This window comes from Rattus norvegicus, chromosome 1 (assembly GCF_021556685.1).
Source record: "Rattus norvegicus strain SHRSP/BbbUtx chromosome 1, alternate assembly SHRSP_T2T, whole genome shotgun sequence".
In the NCBI taxonomy this organism is placed as follows: domain Eukaryota; kingdom Metazoa; phylum Chordata; class Mammalia; order Rodentia; family Muridae; genus Rattus; species Rattus norvegicus.
Window position 1 is genome coordinate 177313805 of NC_141534.1, and position 21865 is coordinate 177335669.

A 21865-nucleotide genomic window follows, 5' to 3' on the forward strand; every position below is an offset into this window, starting at 1 on the left:
CTTTGGAACTGGAATTATAGATGGTTTTTAGCTGTCATGTGGGTGCTGGGATTTGAACTCAGGTCCTCTGAAAGAACAGCCAGTGATTTTAGCCACTGAAGTATCTCTCCAGCCCCATATTGTTGCTTCTCTATTATTTTGTTTACTCTGCATCATGAGCTATGACCACTGACTAAACGAAGCTTCTTTGTATTATTAATGGCTCCTATCTTCCTCAAACATTACCACTTCTCAAGGAACAGCTTGACAATGATATCCTTATAACCTTCTCATGTTCTGAATGATTCAGACTTACATATTTTAATACATTAGCTAGTTTGCTTCTGATAGCATTAAAAGTCTCACAAATTCTGTAAGACCATGTGGGGCCTCTATAAGTGTCCTGAGAATTCTTAACTGCCATCTCTATAACTCTTTATTTGCAAAAGATTATTTTATTATTTAAAAATACATTATGTGTTGTGTGTGTGTGTGTGTGCCACTCGCATGCAGGTATCTTTGCAGGATGAAGGTGTCAGATCTCCTGGAGTTGGATTCATGGGCAGCTGTAAATCATGCAAAGGGAGTGCTAGGGTCCTCTGAAAGAATAGGACATGCTTGAAACTACTAAGCCATTTCTCCAGCCCAGCAGATATATTTAAAGATAATCCAGTGGTTATAGAACGCTGAGAAATCAAGCAGAACCTGAGTGGGAACTTCTCTCCTCCTGGCTGGCACTCACAGGACTTGAAGATGTTATGCGGGTTGGGAGTGTTACCCTTTACAGTCTTAGTCACTTGTCGTTCCTGTGTGTAACACTACCAACTGTACAGGCAAGATATGCATGCCCTTGGTACAGTAGTGGTGATTCCATTCGAGTGGTAAGCAACTGCCCCTGACTGGATTTGAGGCCTGCTCCACAGAAGGGAATTCATGGCTGGTACTGCAAACCTGGGCAAGTCACACCCATGACTGGAGAGGTCCTATGTCCTAGTGGGAAGGCTACTACCATTGTTTTTCTAAGTAGCCATGATATATCTGTTAAACTGCTTTCTAAACTATTATGCTCATGCCCACAGGTCAGTGTTGCTGTCAGTCTTGGTCAGCAAGCTTCTTTTTCTAGTTGGTGGTGTTAACTTTTGGGACTTAACTAGCAAACGGGATGAAAATAACTGACTGTGGCATGCTCAGTCCTAAATGAAACATCTATATCATACCTCCAAGGCAGTGAGAACATCATGGAAGTGGGCACAGAAAGAATGTACGCTCCTGACAGAAGAAACGAATGTTATGGAATCCTGTCTTCTGGAAAGGACACAGCTGCTGTACTTGGGAATTCACAGCAGCTGTGCTTACCTATAGAAGACCTGCATATGACTGGGCCTATCAATATATTACCCCAGGGGGAGGAAGCTCTCATGAGGCCTACCCCTCACTGAATTGCTGTAGGTGATTAATGGGTGACCGGGATTGGGGGATGGGGGAAAGAAGAGACATTTTCTTCAGTGGAGTAGTTTGGTAAGGTTCCCATGGCCCTGTAAATAAGCCCTTACCATGCAACCCTAATGAGATGCACTGGATTACCAAAGGCAACACCAAACCATGACAATAGAAGGGGCTCACAGAAGGGAAGAGGGAAGGAATCGGCAAGGTAGGAGAGAAACAATGAGAGTAATAAAGTGTGAATGTGATAAAAATATACCATATTTACATATGAATGCTAAATTAGGTATAATAAATGCTAATAAACAAAAATCTAAGGTATTAAATGAGATATAATGAAATGGCCTTGCACAAATTCCTTGAAGTGGAAAAACTAAAATGTTACGGAGTGGGAAAGACAGAAGTTCTAATTCGTTACAGAACTTTGGGTTTGTTTTTTCATGACAATAATTTCTGTTTCACAGACTCAACGTTCCCTCGCACTAGTGTGATGGTTGTGTAACACTGGGAATATGCTATAAACACTGCACTTACACTTTTAAAAAGATGGATTTTAAGTTAAGTCAATTATGTTAAAAAGACACTGTTTATATTGTGTACTGCACAGGAAGAGACTTGTTTGTGCTCAGCTTGGTTGTGAGTCTGGCCTTTAATGGCTGAGCTATCTCCCCAGCTTAACAACCTCTACCACCATGGCCGCTGCCGCCGCCGCCACCACCACCACCAATACTACAGCTACTTCTACTTTTCCTCTTCCTCCTCCTTCTTCCTCCCTCTTTCCTTTTTTTGGTTTTCCAAGATAAAGTTTCTCTGTGCATCCCTGGGTGGCCTTGAACTCAGAGATCTGCCTGCCCCTGTCTCCCAAGTACTGGGATTAAAGGCATCCACTACCATACCTGGTGCCTCAGTTTAACTTCAAACTCCAGGCCACTGACTCAAAAATCCACACTGAATAAGTAGTTAGGGAGTATAAACAGTATAGATTTCAAAACCAAATGTTCCAAATTTGAGTTTTAAAAAGCACTTTGAGCAGGATATGACATAATATGTAGTAAAAACCCATCTTTGATGAAAAATCCCACATTTCAAACAGACCTAGACTACTTTAAAGACAGGAGCAAAAGATAGAGAAGGGTCCTCATCTCTTTCTTCCCACACAGACTGCGTGTTCGGGGGGGGGGGGGAGGGGAGTGTACTGCTAACACAAGTAAAATAGCAGTATTTAATTTCTGGCCCAGGACCATTTTCTAGGAAGGAACAGAATGTATCAGAAATGTCTATGGGAGTTGGGTGTTAAGAACAGTTTGGCACTGGGGACAGAGCGAAGCACCAGTGCACTTCTTCCACGGGCACTTAAGAGTGTCCTGAACTGCCTTAGGGTAGTGAACATCCCAGTAGATGTTTATAATCAGTGCACATGTGGACATGTTTCTCTATAGTTTAAGTGCCTTGATAATACTCACTGCCCTGGGTGAGACACACTTCCTGGTGTCTACCATTTACTCCACTGACTATGAGAAATAACTCTTCCTTGACAGAGCAGGACTAGGTGGGGAGTTGGGGGAACTAAAGTTGTAACTTAGAGACAAATGTCTGTTAGTGTGCATGGAGCCCTGGGTTTGATCTCCAGCACTGGGAGGATCAGGTAGGCAGGGTGCTTGGGGAAAAACTGAAACTAGGCATCAGAGGAACTAGAGGTTTCCCACTGTGTGCAAGGGAATATGAGCATAGACACAGCAGGTTACTCTGCCAAACTGGCATCACTGTTTACAATGTGCAAGTCATACATACCCTTCTGTAGCTTGGAAGAAATGTAGGCATATATGTGTCAGCAAACCACATTTCACTTAATTTTTCAATAAAAGTTCAACTAGATGATATTTGTCCAAATGATGATGGATATCTAGTTTTCCTAGACCTGAGGTAGGTTTGGAATATTTAGTCTCTGATGGCTAGTGTGTGGGTGGATCTAAAATCTAGAGACACAGAAAAGGCAGACATGAGAAAAGGGGAGGAGTTGAGAGAGTTGGGGAAAGGTGTGTGCAGCCAGGCAGAGGTCACCTTCTGTGCTGGACCCTTGTGGACCTGACAACAGCACAGCAGGTCTATGAAGACACATGACTGACTTTCCTCAGCATCAAAAAAATTTCTACACTTTTCTACACTGACATGCCACATTCTCTTATTTTAGAAAACCCCAGGTAATCAAGAATTTCCCTCCTTACACATAGGCCCTACTGTTTCTTAGAACTGAGAGGTCTTTACAGAGGTTACATGATGAAGAAGAACGAGGGAGAGAGGGAAAAACACAGGCTTTTCAGGTGTGGTATCCACTTGGATGTTCTCTGAGTTACACAACAAGCTTTCCCTGACGTTACCTGTGGGAACCACTCAGAATCTTCCAGGGCCTTCAGGAACGTCACTTCCGAGTCTGTAGGGATGGTGCTTGGGATACAAGCCCTCATCAGCTTCTTAAAACTGGCTTTCACTTGTCGGATTTCATGGAACTCAACAGGAACAAATTCACAGTTGAAAGCAAATTCTACCTTTGAGCTCTGAATATGAAGATACAGAGAATTAGGCAGATAATGTGTTAAGAATAAAACTTTCCCCAGGGAACTGCTTAATAATCAACACTCATTTGATGCCAAAGAGCTGTAAAGGCTGCAGTGGGTCAAGGGCGCCAGCCTGCGTGGTTCTCCTGTCAGCAGTGCAGCTGGCGTTAGTGGTTGCCCAGAATGGTGTTTAGTGCTTTCCAGGGGTACATGATGTAGCTCAGGAAGGCTGTCACTCTGCGAACTGCAGAGACTGGTAAACTGAAGTTGATGCAGGATCTAACACCAAATATAAGACAATTCTAAGTCCATAAACCTAAAGGTTGAAAGAACTACCCGGCACGGTGGCACCCTCCCTTAATCCCGTGCTCAGGAGACAGAGGCAGGTGGATCTCTGAGTTCAAGGCCAGACTGATCTACAGAATGAGTTCCAGTATAGCCAGGGCTACACAGAGAGACCCTGTCTCAGGGAAAACAAACAAACAAACAAACAAACAAACAAACAAACAGAACAAAACACCCAGAAAACCCAAAATAATCAAAAAGAGAACCAGTGACAGAAGAGCAGCATAAACTTCACTTCCCAGGATACACATTGCTAATTGGAGGGAATATGTACTGTTGGGGTTCCAGAGCTGAACCAATAATTCTGTAGATATAGACTTATTTTTTATTATGCAAATAAAATATTCATTATAAAAGTATAAAAGATAAACATTTGGAAAGAAAGAAAAATTATGATCTCATTGCATTACAGTTACTTTTTAAGTCATTAAGATTTTTCCTACAATAAAATATGAGTATTTTTTTTTTTTTTTTGGTTCTTTTTTTCGGAGCTGGGGACCGAACCCAGGGCCTTGCGCTTCCTAGGTAAGCGCTCTACCACTGAGCTAAATCCCCAGCCCCGATGAGTATTTCTTAATTGTGTTATTTTTTCATAAAACATACATTACTTATGTTTACTTGCATATCCCTTTTTTTTGTTTCATTTCACATGTAATTTGTACTGTGAGGTATGAGCTTTTTGCTTGTGCACATGCACTCAAGGATGGACGGACAGACATGTGTCGTACCCCCGACCCCCTCCGGTCAAAGATAGGCTCTCACGTCTTCCAGGTTAGCTTCAATCAGAGCTGAGGATGAGGATGACCTTGAATTTCCCTCCTGCCTCTGTATGTGCTACCTACCATACCTGGGTTATGTGGGACTGGGGATCAAACCCAGGACTTTGTGCATGCAAAGCAAGCACTCTACCCAGAGAGCTTCATCCTTAGCCTCACACTTATCAATAAAGAATGAATCAGATGCAATTTCGGGTTGATAATCTGGCTAAGTCTAAAAACTTAAAAGGACCTCTAATTTCTTATTTTTTTTTTTTTAGCCTCTTTTTCTTTGCTATCTATTGGATCACCTGTTTTTCAAAGAATAAAACAGTATTCTTGAAACTGGTTGTATAACAATGTGAATGTACTTAATACTATGAACTTAAAAATAATTAGGATGCTAAATGTTATTCTGACTACAATTTAAAAGTTAAAAATGTACAGCAGTTAAGACAGTGACTGCTCGTCCAGAGGACCTGAGTTCAATGCGCATAAAAAGAAATTTTTAAAAAATTAAGACTGTTGCAAAGGACATATATATTTGACCCATTTGATGATTAATTTGATTATTTTTGTTGATGTTAAAATCCTATTAAAATTTTAAAAGAGGGGCTGGGTGTGGTGGTGCAGATCTTTTTTTTTTTTTTTTTTTTGGTTCTTTTTTTCGGAGCTGGGGACCGAACCCAGGGCCTTGTGCTTCCTAGGTAAGCGCTCTACCACTGAGCTAAATCCCCAGCCCCGGTGGTGCAGATCTTTAATCCCAGCACTCAGAGGCAGGCAGATGGATCTCTGTGAGTTCCAGGACAGCCAGGGATACATAACAGAGACCCTATCTCAAAAAACAAAACGACTTTTTTTTTTTTTTTTTTTTTTTTTTAAAAGAGGATTGCAGGAATAGCTCAGTCGGCAGCAAGCATGAGGACCTGGGTTCAAGTCCCTTTCTGCTTCCTTTGTTGGGATACAATGTATCAAAGGAGTGACCACTGAAAAATCACAAATGATAGCTAGGATATAGCACATGTAAGATTTGCTGTAAGAAAAAGGAGAGGAGAAAGGGAAGGAGGAAAGGGAAGATTAAGTGATTTGCCTTTCTTACGGAATATACATGATCACAAAGCCACTGTGAGGTCGCATACAGAAAGGGAACACCAGAAGTGAGAATTCACACAGCCTAACCTTGGGAGGAAACAGATCAAGTAAGTGTACCAAAAACAGGCCTATTCTGGACATCACTGGTGCCAGGAATGCTGTGAGGCATTCTTCAATGGCTGTTGAACAGAGTTCTATTTTCTAGATATACAATTAACTTCTGTATCAAAAGACATGTATACAAATTTTAAAACTGAGCATTACCTAAAGGTTTCATGGCCTCTACCCTTCAGGCTGGTGACTAATTGGTTGCAACTGTCTAAGCAGTGGGGAGATAGTTAGCTATGCCAGCCTGTTACAGCAGAGATGACTCAGTCATTGGCATTACAAGGGCTGAACAAGTGGGTTCCTGCTGAGAGCAGCTTGCAAACAGTCTTCGGCTCTATGGTTCAGCCAAAGGTCTGTGTAGACAGAGATTTCTGAATTAACAGATGCTTCTACTTCCTCTATAAATGTTGACAAAAATATTATTTTAGCTGAAGAAAAGTACATTTATTTGCTGGGTGGTGGTAGCACTAAAGGCATTTATTTAGTCCTAGCTCGCAGAGGCAGAGGCAGAGGCAGAGGCAGAGGGGCAGAGGGGCAGAGGGGCAGAGGGGCAGAGGGGCAGAGGGGCAGAGAGGCAGAGAGGCAGAGAGGCAGAGAGGCAGAGAGGCAGAGAGACAGAGAGGCAGAGGCAGAGGCAGGTGGATCTCTGTGAGTTTGAGGCTAGTCTTGTCTACAGCATGAGTTCCAGGATAACCAGGGCAACATGCAGAAACCCTGCTCAAAAAACAACCCTCCCCCCCAAAACAACCAAAAAGCAAACAAACAACCCCCCAAACAAGCAACAACAAAAGAAACAAACAAAACACAAAACCCACATTGATTGATTGTGTACCCGGTATATATATATATATATATATGTGTGTGTGTGTGTGTGTGTGTGTGTGTGTGTGTGTGTGTGTGTGTGTGTGTGTGTGTGTAGGGCAGGGTGGGTGCAGACTACGACACTTGTTTGGGGGTTAGAGTAGTCAGTGCTCTCCAGTTATATAGGTTCTGGGGTCGTTTTCAGGTCATTGGACTTGGTAGCAAGAAGAACCTTTACACACTGGGCCAGGTCAACATTTATTTTTTTAATTGCATGACTTGGAAAACATTGAATTTAAGAAATTACTGGTGCTATTTTTACAGTTTATGAGATTTTACATAGTTAAGCTCCTTAGCACAGTATTAGCAGCTGATATTTTTGAACTATCTAATCTTAAAACCCATATCTCTGTGTATACAGTTCTGAAAAGTTGGAAAAAGCAAGGCCTTATCTCCCTTTGCCTCCAAATTCAGTCCAGCAATCTCTGCCATTCTACAGGTCAAAGGACAAAGGTCGTTTGTCTGTTTTACACGTACAGATGCCTGTGGGAAGTAGATGAAGATGGTGGGAAATAAAGTCTAAATAAGCCTTATTTCTCTTTTGTATTTATACTTTCTGATATCCGTTATGTTTTAAAAGAGGTTATGAATATTCATCCTCACAGCTAATAAAATGCACATGTATCCACAAATATACACACACACATATATACACAACTTGTATATGTATGTATAAACATAAACAGAGCTAATTAAACAAAAATAAGACCTTTTACTGGCCCTTTTATGGTGTGTATGGGAATGTGTGTATATGCAGAGTGAACGAGCATGTTGGTGTGAAGGCCAGACAGAGGCCAAGTGTGGGAGTCGTTTCTCAGAGGCAGGCCACCTACCTTTTTCTTTTCTTTTCTCTTTTTCCATTTTTCCATGTGTGTGTATGGTGTGCATGTATGTGTGAGCACATGGGTACACATGGAGGCTCAGGGTGATGTCAGAATTCACTTTCAATTGTTCCTCTACCTAATTCATTGAGGCAGAGTCTCCCAATCAAACCAGAGCTCCCAACATGGTTAGTCTTGTGCTGGGAATCCTGCTTCTGTCTTGACAGCTGGAATTCCAGGCAGGCTGCCAAGCCTGTCCAGCACTTAAGTAGGTTTCCAGGCCTCACTTTGCATGTTAAGCACTTTAACTGTTAAGCTATCTCTCCACCCCAATCCACCATGTTTTTCTGAAACAGGATCTTTCAATGGAACCTGAACCTTGTTGGCTGGCGGGTGAGCTCCAGCGATTTTCTTGTTTTACCTCTGCAGTGCAAAGACTATAGAATGTGTGACCATCCCAGTTTTTAACGTGGGCACTAGGAACTAAACTAAGGTCCTCATGCTTGTTTTAGCAACTGTTTTACTGATTGAGTTATCTCTTTAGTCTCTTCTACACAGAAGAGGAAGTTTTTTCATACAGTGGAGGCTAGCCTTAAACTCCTAATCCTCCCAAGTACTGAGATTACAGGTGTGGTGGCACAATTGTGCATGGTTTAGAATTAAGGTGGGGTTTTTGGTTTTTTTTTTTTTTTTTTTTTTGAGATTATTATATCTAGGTTAGGAATTAGGCTATAAAAACTTATGGTAAAGTTAGCTTGTGATAGGCTTCATAAGCGGCCTTTGGTTTTCCCCATGTTTTCTAAGTGAGAGAAAAGGCTTACCCTAAGCTGCGACTTTTCACCAAATATATAAAGGGCGGCTTGTCGTTTCGAGAGCTGGTTTTGTAGGTAGGTGCTGTTACTGAAGGAGGCTGAATGGTCCTTGCCTGCCAGCCTGGCACCAACATCAATGAGGGATGTTGGGGAGCTGATCAAACGGGTGCTGGAACGAAGACTTGCCCAGACGCCTTCACAAAAGCCAAGAAAAACAGAATGAGATGGACACTGTGGGATGCTGCTGAGAGAGACACACTCGTCGCTGTGGGGACAGCTTTAATCCAATTGTAAGGGGCAATCAATCTAAGCCATGCATCACAACGCTCATTAGGCATTTTTTTTTAACAATATAAATACTATTTGATATAGTAGTTTAAAAATCACTGTCTTCGATTTAGAAGAACCTTAAGAAATCATTCATGCCTCATTTCATGTCATTGTAAATGTGGCATTTAAAGCAAATCTGAGAGAAAAGCAAGAAACCATATCACGAAGTAAACTAGAAATGTAAGAAATCCTCTCAAGCCAGAGGCTGGGTATAGAATGCAAATCTGGTTAGGTAAAAAAAAAAAAATGGCCTAATTTTAAACAACTAAAGATTCTTTTATAGAGTCTCCATAAAAACTAAAAAAATTTAGTAATACACATTTCACTTAATTTAGGAGTTAAAATATATGGTCAGTAGACATGTTTCAAGAGAGAATCAACCCACAGTAAGAAGACCAAAGAGTCATGTCATATAAGCTGACCTAATTTATACTAATTAGAAAAATCAAGGACTTGTATATGTGAGATGATTAAAATATCCAGCATTCAAACAGGCATATACTTATTCCAAATGCAGCATCTTTAAAGCAACAGAGCCTTTCACATATGGCTGCAGAGATGGGGAAAGGGGTAAAAACCTTCCCAAAGTTGGGTTTCCTTGTGTAGACCTGGAAAGGCTGATTCAGAATCTTCCCCAGTGATAAATCAAGTTTATTTCTAAATGATTAAGTTGCCTCAATTATGCGGTGTTACCTCCTCTATCAGCATTTGTGGAGCTTAATAGACCAGTTTGCAAGAAGAGGGTAGGTGATTTCTGCTTAATACAAAGTTATGACATCTGAGGCATTATGGCAATGGGTTTAAATGCAATCACAGGAACTTCATAACACAAATGAGAATAAAGGAGATAATTTGACAAGCATGAAGATTTACTTGTAGCATTCACTTTTATGAGAAGGTGATTTTAAAAAAGTGACACACTGGGACACATGATACGGTACCTTGATTATGAACTGGTTCCTTAGCTGAAGATTTGGAATTTGACTGAGTGAAACATTTGTCTCTGTACCCATGCACTGGTAGGTAAGTTAAAGACAGGAGAAATGAAATGTATACAGCAGCAAACAATCATAGCAACCAAGCAAGAGAAGGTGTTTAGTTTTTCAGGTTAACATAGGAGGTAAATGTGAACACAAGTAGATTTAATTAACAGACAGGAAGCTTCACAGTATGACAGGTGGACTGAGAGCCTGCTGGACGCATCCTCAGCACCTGCTTAGAAACACTGTAAGCGCAATGGAATGGACAGCACAGCAGAGGGTGCCACTAAGACATTATACCAAATGGAACAAGCCTTTGAAGACTGCAGGTCAGAAGTAAGTCTATATAACAAGAGTAAGGAATTTAGGGCATGTGTCAACATTAGGAGTACACGGGCCCTCATGTTGCAGGAGAGTGGCAGGCACCATGTATTGTCTAACACATTTGTTCTCTGAGCAAGGTCCTCCAACCAAGGGAACAGCGAAGCTCTAGCAACCATTTGGGATAACTGAGGGCGTTTTAGCAGTAGAGCATTAGGCATTGCCACACCTCTTCCTTTTCTTATGTGCATTCAGAAATTATATTTATTTTCATAAATAAGTTACAAGAAGCAAAAATTCATGATCCTGTGACAATACGTAATACCACCAATACACATTTGTGATGGCTGAAGTAAATGGCTTCTCTCAAAATTCTTATTTGCACCAAAATGATAGGCAGCACTTGAGATAATACTTTTGTAATTTGAGTAATATCTTTTTCCATTATACAGAAAGTGTTTTGTAACTATGGCAAACTTTACCTGGTAATAACAAAAATGACGAGTAGTTACATCATTTCCCCAGCAAAGGCACCATCCAGTCAATTATAGGAAATAATTATATATTTAGAATCACTAGTAACATTGTTAGCTTTACAAAGCAACATTGCATAAACAAGATCTCCTAATATGATAAAAGAAAACTAACTGGAGGTGATTTCATTTCTCTCACACCCTTGGAAGCAATAATACACGCATGGCCTTAGTAGCCAAAGGACACCGAGGAAGGCTGCAGAAGCTCTGGCTACCTGCAAACAGGCAGCATCAGTGCCAGGACCAACACTACTAGCAAAGGCCCGAGGCCAGCTGTGAATCGCCAACGGTTTCTGCTCTGCCACAGATTTGCGCTTTGCTCTTGGGATTGTGTCACTCAAATGAATCCAGTAAAGCTCGAGTAGTCGAGCTACCCCTCAGTGTGCTTCACTTCCATGTTCTAGTCTCTCTGCTGAGCACGCTCTCTCCCATGTCTTTACCTGAGAACTTCCTATTTGTCCTGTGAGACTCAGATACACTGCTAACTTCTCTACAAGGTATTCAGACCATCAAGAGCTATAGGGAGCTCTATCTGAACTCTGTAGCACTGCATTGTGATGATTTGGATATTCTTTTCTCTAAAGAACCAAGTTCTGGCAACAGTAGTGACCTAATCGTGTCTGTTCTTATATCCACGCTGACAGCTTGATTTGCAGGCATTCTAAGTATTTGTTGATTTTATTTTATTATTTTTTACAAACCAATAAACTATGAGCTCTTGTGAGTCTCTCTTACATTTTCAACTCAATTATTTGCACTCAAAAAGTGAAAAGAATAGCATTAAACAAAGATATTAGGCATATCTGCAAATACAGAGTTATTAGTGAAAAACTGCTTAGTGCTTATGCAGCACTTAGAAGAAAGCTGCAATGATGAGAGGGGTCTACTAATGTCATGGGGTCAGGGACGGCTTTTGAGAACTGGAGTCCCAACTTTAAGTCATTTTACCAAAGGACTGACTTACTGCAGTAGTGCTAGTACTAAGGGCTACTTAGATTTCCTAAGTGGTTTTTAGACACCTTTAATACCAACGAAGGATCTACAGCAGTAAATTTCTGCAAACTGCAGGATCCCTTCATGGCCTCCAAATAACTTCACTTCACCTTGTCAAATTAGTGTCTTTAAAAATAGTTTATAATTAAAAGTTTTATGCTTGATTCATGTGATATAGATGAATATTGATTTTGTAAAAAAGTCTTAGAACAGATACATTTTGTATTGTAGCTTTAGATTATATGAATATAAGTATTTTATATGCATATAAATATAAAATGGGGGTTTTGTTATGAATTATGATCAGAAAAGTTTGAAAGGCACTGGCCCAGACAGCAGATGGCTTCTATCTTCTAACCATAGGTTAGTGTGGTGGTTTGGATGAGGATGTTCCACTCCTACCCCTTACAAAGAGCAAACTCCTGTGCTTGAATGCGTAGTCTCTGCTTGGTGAAGGGAGGATTACAGTGTGGCCTTGTTGGAGGAGGTGTGTTACGAGGTTTGGTTCTGATTCGCAGCTTTCTCTCTCTCAGCTGTGTGTTTGTGGATAAGGATCTAAGTTCTCAGCTACCGCTCCAGTGTCATGTCTGCTACCTGTTGCCATGTTCCCTGCCAATGGTCAGGAACTCTGTCTGGAACTGTAAGCCCTACATAAACTCTCGCCTTGGTCATGATGCTTTGTCAAGGCAACAGAGAAGCAAGACAGTCAATGAGAGTCTGTGCACTGTAAAAACATTTTTTCCCTTTTAAACAATTATTAGCACTGGTATAATACTCTATTGAACTCTTATGAAGATCTAATTACTAAGTATTTTACATTTATTATTTTATTTATTCCTCACAATTAGCCTAAGTATTATCTAATAATTTCTATTTAAAAGATGAGAACACTGAGAAATAAGACTTATTGATATTTATTATCACAGAGTAGCACTGCAATTTTAATTTAAATATAATCAAAATACATGTTTGAGACAGGGTCTTATGTTATAATCAAGTGACTTGGAATCTGATTATTGTCTTACACTAATCCTCTTGCCTCAACCTTTCAAATAGAATAAACCTTCAATATATAGTAGCCTGTCTGACCATGTGATGCTGGGTTAAGAGGACTGTGCCAGTGGAGGAGTGATGTGGCTCATTCCTCTCATGAGACATACAGTTACTGTGTTCAGACCAAACACAGAGGGATGGGAAGGAGAAGCTTACGCTGGCTCTGAGGACAGCATAGCTTACTTTCAAGGTGGCCTTACACCCAGCACAGTGCATGAGATACAGATATATTGAATCAATGTTACACTGAAATGGTTCAATATTCAATAGATTGCCTGCTATCTATTGAACTTGTAAACTTGGCAAAGTTAATCTTAAATAACTGAAATATTTACCCTGGAAATAGTTACTTCAAGAATAGACTTTCAAGTCAAAAAACATTATTCATATCTTCACACTTTCTTAAGTGGCTTTTGTAACAAAAAAGGGGATATGTGCTCTTTTTTATAATCCATCACCTTGCAGACTAAATACAAAGTGATCTGAAAAAAAGATGACGGCCTTCGCAGTCATGTACAGTGGACATACGAAGTAAATCCATCATTAAGACTGCATGTCAAGGAAGGAATAGGAAAAGAGAAGAGCAGAACAGAGGCCGAAATGAAAAATGGAAGAGCAGAGCCCTTCTCCCCCAGGGTGACTGAGGGACTGCTGAAGAAGCGGTACCCGAAGGAATAACTCGCGCAGGGGAGCGTCCATTTTTAGTCTTGCCCTATCTGATCTGAACGTGCATCTGCCTGTCAGTCATGTGATAGGGATCCTCTGACTTCCAAACTTACGGCCTGCAGTCCACCAGACCGTGACTTTATACGGGGAAATGTACATCAGAGATACATAACAGCAGCGAGGGCCACAGAGAATGTGGAGTATGTTAGTAAACAGACTTCTGGAAGATACGGGAGGCTCTGGGAGTGACGAGAGAGGAACGGAATGAGACCTGGTAAAGACATCTGACAGGCAACTGGTTGGGAGCAAAAAGCTGTCAGAAGTATACACACCAAGTTCACAGAAATTTATAGCAGGAAAATACTTGCATAAGGGATCAGAAATAATGGCTATAGCAGCAAACCACTGAACTGAGAATAGGACCCCCGTTGAAGGAATCAGAGAAAGAACTGGAAGAGCTTGAAGGGGTTCGAGACCCCATATGTACAACAATGCCAACCAACCAGAGCTTCCAGGGACTAAGCCACTACCTAAAGACTATACATGGACTGACCCTGGACTCTGACCTCATAGGTAGCAATGAATATCCTAGTAAGAGCACCAGTGGAAGGGGAAGCCCTGGGTCCTGCTAAGACTGAACCCCCAGTGAACTAGACTGTTGGGGGGAGGGCGGCAATGGGGGGAGGGTGGGGAGGGGAACACTCATAAGGAAGGGGAGAGGGGAGGAGGATGTTTGCCCGGAAACCGGGAAAGGGAATAACACTCGAAATGTATATAAGAAATACTCAAGTTAATAATAATAAAAAAAAATAGTAAAATACATGTGGGGGCAGGGGGAGAAAATGAAGTTGAGTGAAGTAAGTGATTTTCAAGGCTAAAATATAGTAAAAAAATGTGACTTATTTAAAAAGGAAACACTGATGTGAAAGATCCTTGTAAGAAAGAGTGTATAATATGTGTATGTATGTATGTATGTATGTATGTATGTATGTATGTATGTATGTATGTATGTATATGTGTGTATATGAATATGTATATATGCACACAAAATGGAGCCTTGATCTGTAGATTGGCTGGTCTTCTGCTGCCTCAGTGTCCTCAATGCTGGGATAGTACATGTTCTGATGCCCGTTTCAAATCATATTTACTTTTTCTTTTTTTTTTTTTTTTGGTTCTTTTTTTCGGAGCTGGGGACCGAACCCAGGGCCTTGTGCTTCCTAGGTAAGCGCTCTACCACTGAGCTAAATCCCCAGCCCCCTTTTTCTTGATTAATAGAATAAAGAGCCAATAAAAATATACACATTAAAAAAAAAAGAAATAATGGCTATACCTTCACGTATGAATAAAATGGGCCATAAGCTGGAAAGGCAAATTTTTAAATCTAAAATTTATCTTACAGGCCACCTGGCTAAACACGAAAATAGATAAAATGTTCTTGAAGGAAAAAGTTTATAAAAACAAAATACAGAGTGGGATGTTGGTAAGATAACTTAAAGTATGTAGGTATCTGCTGGAAGCTGTGCTCTTATTAAAAGTTAATGGAAAATCACTGACTTACTTCCTGACAACACAGATTGAGCACCCCTGAGTTAACCCGAAATGCTCCAAAGTCTGAAACATTTAAATGTTAACATGACATATCAAAAACTTTCTGGTTTTGGATTCTGTACTATTGGATGAAGGATGCTTAGTAGGCTAAAGTCTGTGTAAATATTCCAAAATCTAAAAATAAAACAAAACTCTACAATGTCAAAAACATCTGGTCCGTGACATTTGTGATAAAAGATCTTCAACTTGTATAACCTTTCAGGAGCAAGCTGGGGTAGGGTACAACTCAGGTGCAAAGTGTTTGCCTAGCATGTAGGTGGTTTAATTTCATAACCCTCAATACTATACACACGCAGAAAGGATAAGTCATAATCGCTTATAAAAAAATCTGGGAATATTTTGTGATAGGAGAAATCCCAGGACTCTAAGGAGAAATGTATTATATTGCCTTTTGCTTCAAATCCTTTGAAGAAAAAAATGAGAAGAATGAAGTTTGTATCTCCTATTTTAAAAATCCAGAAAAGAAAACCCTAGACACAACTTGTTATAGGGGCTTTCAAACTCATGCATTGAGATCCTACCCCTGGTACCTCAGGAGTGACTGTATTTGGAAACAGTGTGGTGTGGATGTAATTAGCTAACGTAAGGCCATACTGGAACAGAGTAAGCCCCCACTACCCTATGACTGAGTCCTTATAAAACATGACATAGAGTGTCATAAAGATAAGAAGAGAGATCTAAGTGATGCCTCTGTAAGCAAATGAATGTCACTCATTTCTAGACAATCTTCAGCCCCTAGAAGGCGGTCATTAAACCTTTGCCTTCCAGCCCCCAGGAGAACCACTTACTGGCCTTGGCTCTGGACTCCTGTTGTTCAAGGCACTATTTATGGTGTTTTGCTGCAGTAGTCTCAGGAAACAAACACCATAGTATCAGGGCCTAACGAATTACCTAGAAACATGACCCAAGAAAGCTGAAAGCTCCCGGGAAAAACTGATTTCAGAAAGCTTTGATGATGTATTCAATGACTACCAGAATATGTATATAGTTTTCAAAAGGGAAAAAGGTGAATTTTATGAAACAAATTATATGTTTACTCTGAACCAACTTTTTCAGTGGAATATTTACAGACTATTTACAGTTCTTAGGAAAAAAGCACTGAGTTTCATAAGTCATGTCAAAATAACCACAAAATACCAGGTGACAGAGAAAATAGTTCTAAAAGAATGGCATGGATTTAGAAATAAGGTCCAAGTGGATTTCAGTAAGAACACAGCCTGTAGGGACCAATCATGTTCTTCAGAGCTTACAAGACTGGCCTTGGCTTTAGCTGTTACTTGTTATTTTTGTTTCTCAAACATGAGAACAGTAATCGACTCTGCGGAAGAAAAGGTACTATCAAAACAGTTACTGTCCTGGTGTTCAAAACTGATATCCGAATTGTAACACAATCAGTAGTCCACATGAGAAAACACCCCAAGGGGTGACATTTTATAGGTGCCACCAATAGCAACTCTCCAGGCCACTATGCTAAGGACAACAGCACATGTGAGGCAGGTGTAAGGGACTTCAAATGGTATCGACCTCAGCATTGGCTTGCTTCAGGATGAGGCTTTCCCCATGAGGGAATCTAAAGTTGCTTGAACACTCAAGAGTGCTGCTGTGTGAGATTCTGTAGAATCCATAGAGTGTAGAGGACAGTGAGTGGACTATAGCCAAATAATCTGGGAAAACTCAAAGCTAATTAAAACGCAGAAAATAGGAGAACAGCTTTTAAAGCTAAGGATGTGGAGTGTGAGAAATTAGATGTAGTTTCTAACTCCCGATACCTGGCCTGGCCTTAAACTTACCATCCGTCTGTCTCAGCTCCCTGAGTGTTAGTATCTGATTATAGGTGTGCACCACTGGAGCAAGGGTCCACATGTGGAGACTATGTGGTAGTGGAGGTTTAGAAGTGAGAAAGAACTGCTTAACAGAGCTGCTTATATGCGCAAAGCACTACTTCTGGGGAAGAGAGGAATGGCCTGTAACCGACAATGCCCATGCACAACCTAGATCATGTAGGTGGCTTGTTTTCAAGGAGAGTCTGCCTTGTATGGGAGTGAGAGGAGGAATCTGTGATTGTGACTCCACCGTGAAGCAGCAGAACTTTGCAGTCAAGATGCCTGGTTTAGAATCATCTTTGCGAGTAAAGGAAGCTCACGGCAACTTGCAGAGCCCAGAGTGGAGTGACTGCTTCTCTATCTCCTCATGCCAATTGCTATATCCAGACGGAGTCAGGAAGAGAAACTTAGATATCATTTAGCCTACCCTCAAAGACTACTATAATTAAAGGTTCTGGAGGAACAGCTCAGCCTGGCATATCTTCTAACTTTGTAAGCAATCTTTTACCCTGCAAGCTTGGTGGATCATCACCATTTAAACACAATTCTCTTACCTCCTAATTCTTTCAAATTTATCAATATGTAAGACATCATTAATAATTATACTCATTGTTCCATAAGGCATAATACCTTTGTCATCATGCTAGAAATAAATTTGATCATTCATTGGAGAAGGGTAATTAAGAATAACTCAAAAGCATGATTAGTTGATTTTTAAAACATCCACTATCTAGAAGAATGTTCTCAGCTATTAAGGTTCTATTGGTGCTCAGTTATAAAATTAGTCTTACTAACCTCCTCGAGCAAAGCTATTGGATGGGTTTACATCCAAATGTCCTGGCACTACCTGCTTAAGCACAGTGGACATTCTTGAAGACCTCCTTTCAGTCCCTAAAGTCAGCCAAAAAAAAAAAAAAAAAAAAAGAACAAAATCATCGTGTTCAAGTTAACATTACTCAAATGACAAAACGTTATCTTCACATGTAGCATATCTAATTGCTGCCAAACATTGTACTTTTTAAGTCCCAAAAGCTTTCTTAGAGATAACATGGCAATGTTATTGTTTCAGCAGAGATAACACATATTTGAAAGCTTAGAGTTAGGTTTGGCAAGTGCAATCAGAGAGTCCAATGGTAAACGAAGAAAGGCATGCATGGTGTTACTTTGCAAGAAAAGCCACTTTCTGCTCATGTTGAGGTAATTCAGAGAGCTGAGTAAGCCAAGGAGACCAACTTCTCAAGTCACATGCTCCTGTCTAACAATCAGGGTTACCTCTACATGAACCCTTTGGGGTTCCATCACATGATAACTGAAACAGAATATTAGTACAAGTCTTAATAGCTTCATCCAAATCTACAGAAAACAAACTAATGCAAAATCATAAAAGGCAAAAGAAATTTTGGGAATTTCAAGTTTATATGATAAATTTAATCAATTATGCATTTAATAACACATTTTAAACTTATACATTCAACTTTATAATAATATTTTAAAGTTTATGTAAAATAGACTTAGACTGTAGGGATATCTCCTGTATTATTACTATTTTTAAAAGAAAATAGTTGACTCTACACATAGCTACTAATTACTAGACATTAACAGTAGTGTTTTGACTTCTAAGAAAAAGAAGCTAATGTTATGGCCTTTCATGGTAAAAATGTTACAGTCATGTTCAATTAACTAAAAGTATGTATCTAAAGGGATTAACCTCAGAAACAGACACGGCCTTTTCAGAGTAGTTGTTCAGAAAATGTATCATCAGGTCTTACCTGGGGACAGAGCAAGTGTTGGCCTGACAGTAAGAGTACTGTTGCCTCTGAGTTTCTGATGGACAATAACTGCAGTCAATAGGGCTTGCAAGTACTTTTCTTGCTCTATGCTACTGGAAGATTCTAAAGAGGAGGTAGAAACTACAATACAAAAGAAAAACATATATAATTTCATGCTACCATACCCAAATATAAAAGCCAGTTAGACTTTAAGTGTATTTTGTGGCTTGCCCTTTGATACTGGTTTCAACACACCTACTTCTCAGTTGCTCATCATTCTCCCACAAAGGGCCCACGTCTGAAAAGCCAGGGCAGGACTAGCCTTCTAAACACAGTGTACTGACAATCAAAATGATGATTAACAAACATTTCCTTGATGATCTTCTCACAACCTGCCCAGGCTACTGTGTGGGAGCAGAGAGGATAGAGTGGCATTTCAGAGTAGGCAACTGTGAGGATTCCTAACTGGATTAACAGGTGACATGAGCTTGTGGGGGCTCTGTTGCTGGAAGAATACAGCAAGACAGGAGCGACACAGGAGCCACTTTTTCCACATTCTCTGGTCTTTCTAAAAGAGGGGCAGAAAGTGGGTGCACAAATACAAACAAGGATAAAGCAAATAGTTGGCAAGAATATGAGCCTAGTCGGTGTGAAGCAGAATTGAATCACTGAAATGGGTTCAGGCCCTACACGTACGTACGTACATACATACATACATACATACATACATACATACATACATGTATTCTTCAGTTTTTAAAAATATTTATTTTATCTATATGAGTACACTGTCACTGTCTTCATATGCACCAGAAGAGGGCATCAGATCTTATTACAGATGGTTGTGAGCCACCATGTGGTTGCTGGGAATTGAACTCAGGGCCTCTGGAAGAGCAGTTAGTGCTCTTAACTGCTGAGCCATCTCTCCAGCCCATATTCTTAATTTTTAATAAAGGTTGGATGCAGTACAGACTAGCCTCAAAGTCGTATCATTGAGGTTGACCTTGAAATACTGCTCCTCCTGCCTCTACCTCTCCCATATATTGGTGTTACAGGTGTTACTACATCCTTGTCAAGCTCAGGCACTGAAAAGAGGTGTACTGAAAGGACAATAGAATCATGTATTTCCTTATACCTTAAACAGAAAATAATTAGCATTACTTTTATGACAACATCACTTATAGAGTTCATGTGCTGTTTAACTATGACACTCTTCTTTCTGATCACGTCAATTAGGAGGTGCATCCCAATTTGAAAAACATCAAAACATAAGCAAATGCATTTATTCAGAAATATAAAATACATACTAGGATATAAAATTAAATTCCTATCATACAAATTGGAACACAGTGGAATAACTTTCCTACTGGACCAGAATATGCAAATGCTCCTGAGCTCACAGGCTTTCTGCCCTTAGACTGGCTTGTGCTCCTTTATAAACACTCTGGCTAGGAAGAACTTCCCAAAACAGAACGTGGTAAAATCAACTTCCTTTAATTGCAACAATGCAGAAAAGTCAACCCAGGCAAATACAGCACTGTGCATGATGCCCTCAGTCAAGCAAATTTAAGGGAGCACAGTGGTCAACTATCAGGAGGGAAGTGGACGAAAATAGAGATCTCAAAAACCACATGGCTCTTCTACCTTCTTGACCAAAGACTTTGATTTTAAAGAAGAAAGAATGCTACTCCTAAAATCATATCTAATACAATGTTGGGCCAAAGTTTAACCGGAAACTATGAAAACAGTCACCAAACTATAGCTCAAGACATTACTATTTTGGTTATGATACTCAAAATTACCTCCAGGACAAGGGACAATATCACTTCCTATTTCCCTAGTTTCCTAAAAAATTCTTTGTGTGAAACCTCTTGAAAGCTGCATTCTGGTCAAGTTTACTGTTGCTGTTTGTGCCTTAGGCCACACAAGACAAAATCCCTTTCTACCTCTGCAGCTGTTAAATATATCTGGATTACTTGTCAGAAAAAGGAGCAAAGCTTGGTACAATCCAGTTCCCAACAATGGATATTCTGTGTGCCAGAGTGAAAGCAGCCTACACATAAAGACTTTATTAAACTATTATTGGTCAAAATCCAAAGAGAAGATGAGCTATGGTAGGTAAGATGGCAGTGCAATGTGGTGTCCCACATGCCAGCAGTTGTCTTCACTTAAGTCCAGCCTTGTGTACTCTGCAAGTGGACAGTGAAAAAGCATGGGGAGGGCAGCTGGAGCCCAGGTTTTATTCTCTTTAATTTTGGGAAGACTCTGTGTCTCTGGTCTCACTATGGTATTCAGACTGCTGGGATCAAGTGGTCCTGCCTAAGCTTCCCAAGGAACTGAGTCCACAGGTCTGGACCACTGTGCCTGGCTGAGGTTTGGGAATTCCTCTGTGTGAGCTGTGCAGCATAGAGGAGCTTACCGGCTTGAGGGGAGTTCTGTGATTTGAACAGACCAACAACTCCCTTCCCATGGAATCCTCCAGATCGGAGGAGCAGAGTACCACTTCTTGAATTCTTCCAACATACGACGGGCAGGCGATTGTGCCGATAGCAGCGGGCTACTCTTGGTAAACTACTGTCTTGTACAGCTTGAGGTATGACTAAAAGGCCAGGATAGCTTCAGGAATGGCAGAGGGAATAAGAGTGATTGGGGAGGAGAAGAGTAAGAAACATGGGGAGAGAGATAATGTAAAAGAGTAAATGGCATAACATCACTGTGATTTTTAAACATACAGGTTGAGATATATCATAAATTTTGGAAGTTCATTTAAATTCTTTCTTTTTTTGTAGCTGAATAAAATTCCACTGTGTATATAGCACATTCTCTTTATTCATATGTAATGGGCATCTAGGCTGGCTCCACATTTTGGTATTGTAAACAGTGCTGCAATAATCATAGACATGTGAGTATGTCTGTGGTAGGCTGACTTAGATTCCCTCAGGTTTACTCTCATGTACAGCTAGATCAGATGGAAATTCTACTTTAGTATTTTGAGGAACCTCCATTCTGATTTCCATA

General features: G+C 40.3%; 1 protein-coding gene across 10 annotated transcripts in view; it reads right to left on the reverse strand.

Moving 5' to 3' along the window:
- Positions 1 to 21865, reverse strand: part of Sbf2 (SET binding factor 2) — a 368489-nt gene that overhangs the window by 23763 nt on the left and 322861 nt on the right. For 3 of the 10 annotated variants that reach the window (XM_087592563.1, XM_087592554.1, NM_001134970.2), the window contains 5 exon segments: positions 21267 to 21463; positions 18848 to 18988; positions 10043 to 10117; positions 8781 to 8965; positions 3801 to 3977 (listed from right to left, as the gene is read on the reverse strand). In XM_087592563.1, coding sequence (XP_087448689.1) covers positions 3801 to 3977; positions 8781 to 8965; positions 10043 to 10117; positions 18848 to 18988; positions 21267 to 21463 — 775 coding nt within the window. 10 annotated transcript variants of the gene reach the window in all.